The sequence below is a fragment of the Belonocnema kinseyi genome, chromosome 1 (assembly GCF_010883055.1).
Source record: "Belonocnema kinseyi isolate 2016_QV_RU_SX_M_011 chromosome 1, B_treatae_v1, whole genome shotgun sequence".
Classification (NCBI taxonomy): Eukaryota; Metazoa; Arthropoda; class Insecta; order Hymenoptera; family Cynipidae; genus Belonocnema; species Belonocnema kinseyi.
Genome location: NC_046657.1, coordinates 105720915 through 105733679, shown reverse-complemented (window position 1 = coordinate 105733679; position 12765 = coordinate 105720915). Strand labels below are relative to the sequence as shown.

The window sequence follows — 12765 nt, the reverse complement described above, 5'->3', positions numbered from 1 at the left end:
CTACAACTTTTTTTGTTGGAAATGCATTCTATTTGTTTAATTGACCTGCTTTATTTAAATGGAAAGCTTTTCTCTAATAAAATATTAATCCTTAAATTATTTTTCTGAGGATACATGTTACTTTGGTCAAAAATGTGTCTACTTTAATGAAAGATCAACTATTTTATAATTCATAACAACAAGCAGTCAGATTTTACCAAGCCACTTATCCTCCAAATCATCTTAGTGCTGTTAAAACTTATGGGCGCTCACTAAATCTAAATGAGGTTAGTCTTAAAATAATACTTTATACGTATTTCCAAAAGATATATTCGCCTAAAATTATATGCTTAAATAGAATTTCATTATTAGCAGAATTTTCATAACTACTAGGACATAAATAATATTATTTTATTTTATTTATACGATATTATACAATTCTTATGTAATGTATGTACTAAGTATCAATAAATAAGCATTGTTCTATTTTGTCCTCTCACAAAATAAAAATTTTACTAAAAGAATTGAAAAAAAAGGTTTCAGTATTTATTCTAATATCCACATAAAAATGAAGTCGACTCGCATGCACATATATGTATTCCTCTAAACACGAAGTACGTAAAATCGAAAATATATTTCATATCATACAACCTCACGTTCTAAACATAAAAAAATACACTATTCCTGATATCCTGAATTTAGCAATGAGCATTAGCGAAAAGTCGACACAAATAAACATATGGAAATTGCGAGTTTCTAGGGCCATCCTGGTACTTACAAAATGATAGGAATTTAGATAAGATTGTGAAATTACCATTTTAAAAGCGGTATGTTTTCAGTACATACGCAATTGCCTGCACTGTTTGGTTTACAAATTTTCGTTTAAGTTGGTTAAATCGCCTTTGAAATATTTATTCAACACCATGGAAAAAAGAAGTAAAAAAAAAGTAGTATTCATCAGCTTCATATTTTTTCTTCTTTTTTGCAAATTATTAGTTAGTACATTTTATACATAAGGATCATTCAGGTATTACGCAAGCATTCTGAGAGGAAGGGGGGCTCTACTGAGAAGCTTATTTTTGTATATTCCCAATACAAAAATATGATTTACGTCGTGGCTGGGATCAAGAATAAGGAAAATTAGGCTCACGTAATACTTGAACGATCATATAATAATTGAAAATGGCCTATATCGCAATAGATTCTCATTTTTTTTAATAGAACACAAACGCTGAAGCGTTGAAAATTGAAGAAAAAAAATTACACGTGCCTCCCTTGAGTGAATTACAAACTGGTAAAAATAATTTATTTCAGCGCTCAACAATAATTTATATTTTCAAACAAAAGAATTAATGATTTAATTATATATTTCAGTTTTCCGTACAGAGCTTTTAAAAAACTTTGCTGAAGTTACAGTCGAAATCGTTGAATCTCCAGACTTAACTCAATCACCTTACAATCTAGCAGCTACTGGTAAAGTCGATTTTTTAAGAGAAACATACAAATCTCAAATCTTTATATAAGTTTTATAACATCCTTCAATTTTTCAGGACTGGGAGGTAATCCAATACTTCTAGACGTCGGTGGAACTGCCCTGTACGATCCCCAAATAGAGAAACAAAAATTATTCGACCTTAAAAATATCGTCCAGAATTTGAACCGTACACTGGGATCATATGTAATGGGTGCTGCTGGTGGACCCTGGATTTTTCTTAAAAAAGATTGCGATGTAGGTTTTTATTCAGAATAACTATATCCTAACTCTTTATTCCAGGCGCTAGATAACTTTACCTTGCATTAAATCCGAAAAAGTTAGTGCCAATTTTCGTTCATTTTTCTGTTTCAAACATTATTCTAAATTTGCACAAAAATAAAATGGCGGCTAGCTCCGCCATCTTAAAAAAGGTGCCAAAAATAAGTTTTTTAGAAATAACATTTTTTTGGTTTATCGGAACTGACTCAATATATATTTTTTCCGAAGGATTTGCGAACGAAAAAAATAAAACTTGTCGAATATCCGAGGTTTCGCAAAATCCTCGGATCAATAAAATGTTGAAAAATAAAAAAAATGGTTGAGGAAATGATTTGCGAGGGATATAAATCAGCGAGCAGCAGACGTTTCGGCACTCACGGAATCCGAAAATCATAAAATTTTATCGGCGTCTGTCTGCTTGTATGTCTGTATGTATGTCTGTCTGTATTTCTGTCTGTATGTCTGTATGTATGGTTACCTAAATGTTGTAGCCATGCTAACTTTTGAAGGATTTGTCCATTCAAGTCAGCCTTTAATACGTTTCTTAAGGTTCCCAAAATGAAGGCTAAGTTCGTTAAGATATTTCCAACCAAAATAAAAAAATGTAGAGTTTCTTATAGATGGGTAGAAGACTTGCAAATTGTCCAATTTAAATTTTTTAATTTCTATAAAAATTAGAAAATTTATATATTTTTGAAATTTTTTAAAATGTTCAGAATAATAAAAAAAATATATTTTTCTAAAAGATTAGAAAATTTCATTTAAATTCATCACTAGATATCAAATATATTTCGTAACTATTTCAGTTAAATTTTTCTATTAGACAAAAATTCAAAAAGTTTGAGCTTTTTCAAAATTTAAATGAAAATTTTTTATGAGTTTTAGAAATGTTTGTCAAATTTTCTGATACGCGTCAAAAAGACTTGCAAATTATTTTAATGACATTTTTGAATTCGATGATTGAATTCGTATTCAACAGTGATGTAGGTGATTGAGAATCAAAACAAATTATAAGAATAAAATATTTTCTGTCGCTAACAACAAATATTATGAATAAAATAACAAATTTGAAAAATATATTAAAAGTATATATTTAAGAATTATAATTAAATTTACTGATAGTTATTAGATTTTTATTTGAGTATTGTGGTTAATTCATCTGCAACATGATTTCATGGAGAAAATAATTTTTGTCTAAGGAACGCAGTACCACTTTTCCAATAGTTAGGGCATTTTTATTACTAAACAATAATTATTGAGAGTTTCTTAAACATTTTCTCAGAGAAGAATTACTATTTATACGTGCCTACCACTTGATTTAGAAGGAATAATCATTATTTTTCGTGAGAAAATGTTTACTGTTTTAATTTTTTTATCACATTTATTGAAAAATAAAAACGGCCATATGTGTGAAAAATAATTGATTACTTTTTTCAAATTTTTTCTTAATAAAGAGATAAAAAAATATTTTTATTGAAATTAGCAAGTTGGACATTGTACTCATTTGAGAAATAAATACCACAGAATCAAATTTAAATATGTAGCCTCAAGTTCTTTTAAAGCGTATAACGTAGAATACCTCTAAAAAGAGATCCAATTTATATTAAAAACTTTAAAAATCGTAAATTAAATTAAAGTAAGCTAAAAGTAATTATTTAATTAATTGTTTTGAAGTTAAAAATATTATGACCCTTGAATTGTTGGAAAAGTGATATTGCTGTTATCGAAGACATGCTAACGCGTTCCGTTAGCTGAATCGATTAGGGCGTTAGGCGTTTAGTAAATATTCAGTGCGTGCGTGTAATCTCAGGTTCGTTCCTTAGTACATGCAGATTTTTCAGTGCACTATACTTTAGCGTTATAATCAAAAAATTTTGTTAAAAATATGTCTAAAAAAATAATTGCGAATATCCTTGATATTTATATCACAGATATTATTTTATTTTTTCTGATAAATAACAAATCTTATTTTTATTCATCAATATTGGTGTGAAACCATAGAAAAACCTGCTTTGATACCACAAGTCCTACAGTAGTAGTTTAAACTTTAAAAGAGGATCTAATTTGTCTTAATTACAGACCCTACTTTGACGCTAAACGTGGAAAAACGGCCGATTTCGGACACTTTTAGCGTCAAAGTAGGGTAAAAATTACATTGAAATCAATCCTTATTCAAAACCTACTTTACAGATTCCAGCGCCTACTAAGAGCTATATTTGTAATCAGCTACCTGGCTAGCTTTCAACTTCACGCCATATCCCGATACCGTGCATTGGCGTGAAGTAGACAGCTAGCTTGGTTGCTGATTACAAATACAGTTACAAGACACACACAGGAGCATTTCAATTTTCTCTATTTCTCCATTTCGCAACGTATTTCGCAAAATTTAGGGTCACCATCATCAACGCGTGGCCCTTTGAAAACCTTGTATATCTCGAGAATTCTTCTATTATGTCAGAATTGTGATCGTGACTTCTTTTTTGTTAAAGCTCCTTCGGCCTTAGCGAATATATTTTCATCACGTATCTCGCCCTTCGCACTCGAATTTGTATCTCAACTTGTAATATCATTTCCATAAATGTATATTATTACAATTCATAACATGCATTGATATTAAGACAGATGTAGTTTCATTGTCTCTTTAAAAACATGCGCATTCTTTGAAAAAAATTGTAATTAATCATTTTACTGCAACTTCTGCGGGTTTTTCCAAAACTCAATTTACTCATTTACAATTTTATTTTTACGATTTACACGTAGCACATACGGTCTACACATCAGCCTTACTTTTTTAACTTCAAAATTAAATCCCTACCTCAGTGAGACACAAAAGTTCGATTAACGAGGGTTCGGGGGTGGTGGGGGCGATTAGTTTCAACCAAGAGTCATAGCTGATTAGTATTTTATGCTGAGAAGTTGAACCAGCCTTCAGCAGCAGCCCACAGTGGGAAAGAAATGACATTTTTGGTTCAAAATAAAGTACAGTCTACAAATATTGAGTGATTTGAACAAAAAAAAATTAATAAAAGCAGTTAAGATTTCTAAGAGAGTTTTCGAGCTTGATTTTTAGTTAGGTTTTCAATTTTTTATAAACAAACAAATATGACAAAAAAATGGCCATTTTTTTATTTGACGTTCACAGTGCTCGTCAATAACAGGAAAAGTCTTGAAATCGCCTGAGTTTCATAAACTAATATTAGCTAAAGATGTTCCAATATTATATATTAAGCTACAAAATTTTGTTTAAACAAATTATTTGTTGAAAAAATGTTTTCTATGATTTTCCATAATCATTCGTTTTTTCTAGTTATATTGCAAGAAATTTGAATAGAAATTATATGATATTTGTGGGTTCGTTCCACGCCCTAACACTGATCTCAAGATGAGGTGTTTTCAAGTAGATAAATAGATTTATTTGCACATTCACTAATCGTTCATTCCCTAAAACAGGTAGAACCGGAGTTGTCGAGCGCGAGAGCAATAAAAATAGATTAGTAGTAAATTAGGAGTGCCGAGTTCCGGCGACGACGAAGTATCGGACACGACTTCTTCTCAAAACGATGGAAAAATGAGTCGGTGCTGACCAACCCTTACAATGTTGCCGTATAGCTATTCTAAAAAATAAAGAATTTTGGAAAATGTGACTACGCCGAATTTTGACCTGCGGCAAACCCTTACTGGCCGCCGTAGCCGGACTCGAACTTCTAACATCTGCTACTGTAATAAAGTTTGATTATTCGAACGTGCCTAACTGCTGCATTAAAGTATTACTGAAAGTTGAAATTTGAGCTGAAGGTTACCTAAAGGTTGAAAGAAGAAAATCGAGTATCATTTACTTTCTAGACAACTCTGAGAGATAATATTCTAAAATCGTAGGTCGTAACAATATGAAAAAAAAATTTCTCTCAAGATTATAATTCTTTATATTGTCTCAAAATTTGTCAAGCGGGCCACTTTTTTCATGGGTTGTTATTTTTCTTTGGGAATGCCTGATAAGATAAAGTTTTACATATATAAAATGGACCTAAAACATTTTTGCAAAATTGTCATTTTTTGAGTCGCTATTATTATTTAGCTTTTTTAGCATTGTTCTCGTAATTAATTTTTTTCCCCGATCGGTACAAACAATCGCCATTATTTTTGGCACGTTTCGTTAAATATGTTCATTCTATAAAATAAAAATCATTTTACCATTGTTGCATAAATATTAATGAAATAAGCAACAATCTTTATAAACAAATAGAAATCGTTCTTCTCACTTGATTTCAATGCTTTAGTTGACAAATTACGGTAGCTCGTTTAATTATGAAGATTTTGGTAAACAAAATTAGGGAACTCGCATATCATCAAAAGTTATGCGTGTTTTCGTGTTGACGTTCAGCGCTGCATGCCGCGCGACGTACGATATTCGCGACGTTGAGTTTGCCACAGATATGGATTTTAAAGTTGTGTAATTAATTAAAAAAAACTAAGAGTTATATCAAAAAAGTAAACACAACTCTGAATTCGCCTCGGAAATATCTCGGTGAAAATTTTTTGTTTTCTTGTTTAAACAATTTGTTAAAAAATTACGTCATTTGTTATCTTTCTGCCATTGTTATAAACAAAGTATGCATCGGATTCAAAAACCAAGTACACCATTGCATTCCTCAAGAACATATTTAGATACGCATTTTTCTGTTTTTTTTGTAAACCCATTTTCTAAACAATTAGAGCATTTGTTGTTCAATGCACTGTTGCTCCGTGCCCGTAGATATGGATTTCAAAGTAAAAAAACTAAGAATCATGTCAAAAAAGTAAAAACACCTCTGGATTCGTCTCGGAAATATCTCGGTGTGCATTTTTGTTTTTTTTAAACAATTTGTTAAATAATTACGCCATTTGTTATCTTTATGCAATTGTTATAAACAGGAATGCAATGGTGCACTTGGTTTTTCGATCCGATGCATACTTTGCATATAACAATTGCAGAAAGATAACAAATAGAGTAATTGTTTAACAAATTGTTTAAACAAAAAAATACACACCGAGATGTTTCCGAGACAAATCCAGATGTGTTTTTATTGTTTTGACATGACTCTTAGTTTTTTACTTTGAAATCCATATCTACGGACATCGAACAACAGTGCGCTGATCAACAAATGCTCTAATTGTTTAAAAATGGGTTTACAAAAAAATGCACATCTAGATATTTCCTAGACGAATCCAGAGGTGTTTTTACTTTTTTGATATGGCTCTTAGTTTTTTTAAATTGATTCCACAGCTTTGAAATCCATAACTGTGGCATACTTCAACGTCATGAATCCCGCACGTCGCGTGGCATGGAGCGCGAGGCGTCAACACGAAAACACGCACAAATTTTGATGATATGCGAGTTCCCTAATTTTTTAAATGAAAATCTTCGTAATTAAACGAGCTATCGTAATTAGTCAACTGAAGCATTGAAATTAATTGAGAAGTTAGAACGAATTCTATTTGTTTATAAAAATTGTTGCTAATTTCATCAATATTTATGCAACAATGGTAAAATGATTTTTATTTTATAGAATGAATGTATTTAACGAAACATGCCAAAAATTATGGCGATTGTTTGTACCGATCGGAAAAAAATTAATTACGAGAACAATGCTAAAAAAGTTAAATAACAATAACGACTCAAAAAATGAAAATTGTGCAAAAATGTGCTAGGGCCGTTTTATTTATAAAAAATTCTAACTTATCACGCATCCCACAAGAGAAATCACAACCCATAAAAAAAGTGGCCCAATTGACAAATTTTTACACTATTAAAAACATATTTTATGAACAAATACAGTTTTCAGGCATTTTTCGACAGAAAATGTCGGTTTTTTCGATGTAAATTTTTTTAAATTTGGAACTTTATGATATTTGCAGCAAAATTCATAATTTTTCTATTAATCTTATGATCTTTTAAACAAATTTAATAAACAAATGCATTATTCCGGCACTTGTCGGTAGAAAAATTCGGGTTTTTCAATGCCAGTCTTTTCAAATGGGAACTTGATGGGAGTTTCAGCAACATTCATAATAAGTTGATATATTTTATTATTTCGCTAAACAAATTTGATGAACAAATTAAAAAGACTGAAATCGAAAAAAAACGATTTTTTCCGTCCACAGATGCCTCAATAATGCATTTGTTTTTAAAAATAATAAAATTTGCAAACTCATCATGAATGTTACCACATTTGTTATGAAGTTTTAAAAAATCATGAAATTAATAAAAAATTATGAATTTTTCTGAAATTGTCATGAAGTTCCCAACTGAAAAGACATCGATTGAAAAAGATGATTTTTTCTGTCGACAAACGACCGAATAATGCATTTGTTTATTAAATTTGTTTAAAATATCATAAGATTACTCAACAAATCATGAATTTTGCTAAAATTATCATAAATTTCCTATTTGAACAAAATTGACATAGAAAAGAACGAATATGTCTGTCGAAAAATGCCTGATCACTGCATTTGTACATTACATTTGTTTATAATACAAACAAATATAATGAGGAGAGAAATTTTTTTATATAATATTGTTTCGATTCCAATTTCTTTCAACCATTTTCCTGTTACTGACGAGCTCCGTGTGCGTCAAATAGAAAAAGTCATTTTTTCGTAATATTTGTTTATTTATAAAAAAATTAAAAACCTAATTAAAAAATCAGACTGGACAACGCTCTTAGAAATCTTATTAGCTTCTTTTCCATTTTTTTGTCGAAATCAGTGAAGATTTGTGGGCTGCACGTTATTTTGAACCAAACAAGTCATTTTTCTTCCCAATGTGCGGCACAGTTTAACTGGAAAATGCAATTTTTGATTTTCCATTATTTTGTTATGCTATAAAAATTTAAATTTTCGATTTTTCAAGAAAATTCAAAAAGTTGTTATGATAATCTTGTAGGGCGATAAAAAAGAAACATTTTTCTTTTCTTGTCGTTTTTTCACATCGTGCGTTATTTGGCATAAAATGTTGATTGTCGTGTGTTTTTTGGAATTTTTTAAATGCTATAACTCTAGAAAATTTTGGTTTTGTAGAAAAAGTCATTAGGATAAATTTTTGTCTGTTTAAATAATATGAATATCCGTACGGAAAAGTTTTGAATTTTGAAAAAAGTGGTCTCAAAAATTTTAAAAATACGGTCACTTTTTAAATTTTTATCCAATATGGCTGGGTAATGAACTTGACCTTCATTTGAAAAATACTCAACGAGCATACCAAAGGCCAATCCAATCTTCCAATTCTTTCGAAAGTTATCGTACCAACACACTAAAAATCTACAGCCATAGATACACACACACAGCCACACAGTCGGATAGACAGACACGTCTCAAAACGTGGACATTTGGCAAAAACGGGATGGGGGGGGGGGGGCAATTTTATGCACATACGCAAAAGCATGCATCTTAAGTCTTCTGTTCCGCGACTGTACATCGCTCGCCGTCAAGGTGGTCGCGGAATATTGAGTCTTGAATGTATTCATAGATTGTACCCGGAATATTCTATTAAACTAATCGTCCTTATCATCGGCGCTCTTGGAGGTGCCAAGGTTTCACTTGCTAATGGCCTAAAAAGCCACGTGGTTGTGGCTGCAATTTTACCGCGATTTCGCTGGGAGCGGGTGCAATTTTCCAGATTAGAACCCGCTCCCGGCGAAATCCTGCGGTTGTCCTTATGACAAATGTTTAATTATATATAAGTTTTTGGTGTCGTGCCCAGAGGACGGGCGGGTATTAACAAATGGGATGACATGAACTCCTATCTAATACAACGCTGCTAAAGGCTGGTGACCTTCTTAGCATAAAAACATAAGCCCAAGACGACTCTCATGGATCCAGTCCTCCCTCCCCACTTCCAACCCTCCCTTATTAACTTGAGTTTGTGGGACGAAAGATATAACTACAATCTCCACCATCTGACGAATTTCTATTTAACTTGGACATGATTTCGACTCGCAAAATAGACTTATAGCATAAAGGTCGTGGCTGGCCGTATAATATAAACAATAAATAATACAAACAATAAAATAGCCTCGGAAAGGACTGGAACTTTAATTGACAAAAGGGATGTACATGCATAGAAAGGGGTCTGTTTATTTAAAATACTGGGTTTAGGCATAAAATGATCCACATGTACACCTGGTCCAAAGGAAATAGCCACAGTATAATTGACTTCGTTGTTGCGGATGAAAGACTAAGAGATTCTGCCGAAAGATACAAGGGTTATGAGGGGTTCTGAATGCAATACTGATCATTACCTTCTGTTCTCCAAAATTAACTTAGGTCGGGGATGGAGAAAAAAGAGAACCAAGAAAACAAAAAAAAAAACGCGAATCAAAATTGAGAAACTACAGAAACCGGATGTGCGAATAGATTTCCAAAATAAGTTAATCGAAAGTATAGATAGGGCAACATGGGAGGACCGTATAAATTTCAAAGATATAGAGGGCGCCTGGACAAAGTTGCGGGATATCATTGTTAGATGTGCGATCAAAGTGTGTGGTATCGCGGTTGTAGGAAAAATGTTTGGTGATGCGTCGTGGAATAATGAAATTAAGGCCGCCCAAAAAGCAAAGAGAGAAGCGTACAGGAGAACTTTGAACATCGCAAGTCTTAGCAACGAGGAAAGAAATATACGTATAAATGGTTACAGACACAAAAACAGGATACTCAAACGATTAATTAAGGAACGTAAAAATAAAATTAAAGCAGAAGAGAAGAAAATACAAAAAAAGGACTTTGAAGGAAGAAAGAATCTGCTATACACAAAAATGAAGGGAAACAAAAGTACAGAATTTGTCAACATGAGAAATAGTAATGGGGAAATGCTACATGATGCAGACGGAATACTAGAGGCTTTCAGAGACTATTTTAAGGGACAATTCGGAGATGAAGCTATTGGAAACCACAACCGCGATGTTGAACAGGATGCTTTAGAAAACTCAATTGAAAAAGTCTGTGTCACTGAGGTTAGGGATATAATTGAGAACTTGAAAAACGGCAAGGCTGCCGGGGTAGACCGTATTAGCGCTGAAATGCTTAAACACGGTGGCGAGTACATACCACATAGACTGTGCGAATTGATAAATTTATGTTTCAAAATGTGAGACATCCCAGAGATTGGAAAAAAAGATTATCATACCAATATACAAAAGAAAGGGGGATAAAAGCGACTGCAATAATTACAGAGGGATTAGCTTATTAAGTGCCCTAAGTAAAATATAGTCAAAAATACTTATTCGTAGGATAATGAAAATAACAGAACCAAAGATTTGGGAAGTTTAAAGTGGGTTTATGCAAGGAAGGTCATGTACGGATCAAATATTTAGATAAAGGCAAATTACAGAAAAAAGTTTGAGAGTAGGAAAAGAAGTTTTCTGTGCATTTATTGACCTAGAAAAAGCTTTTGACAAGTTAGATAGAAGTAAACTTTGGGAAGTCCTGAAAGAGTATGGAGTTAATGGAAGGCTCCTAAAAGCTATAAAAACAAGATATACGGGTAGCAAAGCGAGTGTAAGCGTGAATGGGAAATTGACTATTTCGATATTATTCAAGGAGTTAGACAAGGATGCGTCATGTCTTCATGGTTATTTATATGGTTTATGGACACAACAGGAAAAAACTTTCTCAGAGAAAGTTACATTAGTGGCCGGTATCTTATCCGGAACCTCCTTGACCTCAGTTCCGTATATATTAGTTTCCTTATTGAAATTGTTTGACAATGGGGCAGCAATCAGTTCATGGACTGCTACAGATCAGCGATTTTATTTCTCATTGAATCTGAGACGACCACAGATCACAAAATGTTGTAATTTTTATAGCCGTTTCTAAATTGGGTCCCTCGAAACCCAAATACGATTCAACATGGCACTCCGAATTTGTACTTACTTATTTCATGTCGTTAACCTCAAATGAGGAACTGTCGTTAGAAAATTGGATACAAAGATTTGGACCAAACAAAAAGCAACCCTGATTGGTTTTGCCTTATTATCCACACGGGGAAAAAATTGGTAGTGCCTCCGCACAAATATGCTACTTAGAACAAAAAATTTAAGAAGAAAAAGCACATCTCTTCTTGTATCTACTAGTAGTCTTGCGCGCGCCTATTTGTCTTTTTGTGAAAAAGAATATAAAGCCTATCTTTTCTATGTTATACATATTTAATTAATGTTACACAATATTAGTATAGAATATTAGAAGGCATCAAGGGATGAGTTCTGTGCCTGAAACTGTAATTAATCTTTTATAATAGGATTTTAAGAAATTATATATTTTTGGTAGAAAATGAAATTGAACTATTTTATTCCAAATGAGCTTTTTATTGAAAATTAATTTACTCCTAATATTGATGAATATCATTTATTAAAATTTTGTAACTCACGTTGATGATAAGAATAATCTATTAATAAGGAACTTAGCATTTTTAAACCACAATTATTATAAATCAATTTAGCAAAATGTTTGCACGCGCATTATAATTATCAATTTCCTTATAGGTAGAAAAACACACGTAGTAATCTTGTTGCCACTTGGTAAACTCTCCCCTGAAAACTTGAAAACTTATCATGTGGGGTGAAGGTGTTGTGAAAAGTGTGGTTTATGGAGGTAGATGAAGGGGAAGGGTGTTATAACTGTTTCACAGAAAAATAGTCTTTCGACTTAAAAGTTTAAGGATTGGGACACATTTTTTGATTTCCTAACTGACAATTCTTTATTTGTTGAAAATTCGTTTTTCTAGATGAAAAATTAATAGTTTTAGTAGAAAACTCATCTCTTGTATTGAAAAAATGTACTATTTTTTTATAAATTCTTTTTTTTGAAATAAATTACTGTTTTGTGCGAAAAAGTAACTTTTATAATTTTGGTAAAATTCTTAATAATAATCTTAATAATAATATAATATTATAATAATAATATAAGTGGGACGATGGTCGTGGGGGCTAAAGCGTAGGCTTTGGACCCACTCCTTCGGCTTGCGGGTTCGATTCCCGCCTCGCACTCTGGAAGAGTCTCGG

At 32.0% G+C, this 12765-nt stretch overlaps 1 protein-coding gene across 1 annotated transcript in view; it reads left to right on the top strand.

The window, feature by feature from the left end:
- The window catches only part of LOC117174243 (ester hydrolase C11orf54 homolog), a 136241-nt gene that overhangs the window by 113633 nt on the left and 9843 nt on the right, over nt 1-12765 (top strand). The window contains exons 5-7 of the mRNA XM_033363150.1: nt 1201-1273; nt 1354-1452; nt 1530-1708. Of these exons, the coding sequence (XP_033219041.1) occupies nt 1201-1273; nt 1354-1452; nt 1530-1708 (351 nt within the window). The remainder of the gene's footprint in view (nt 1-1200; nt 1274-1353; nt 1453-1529; nt 1709-12765) is intronic.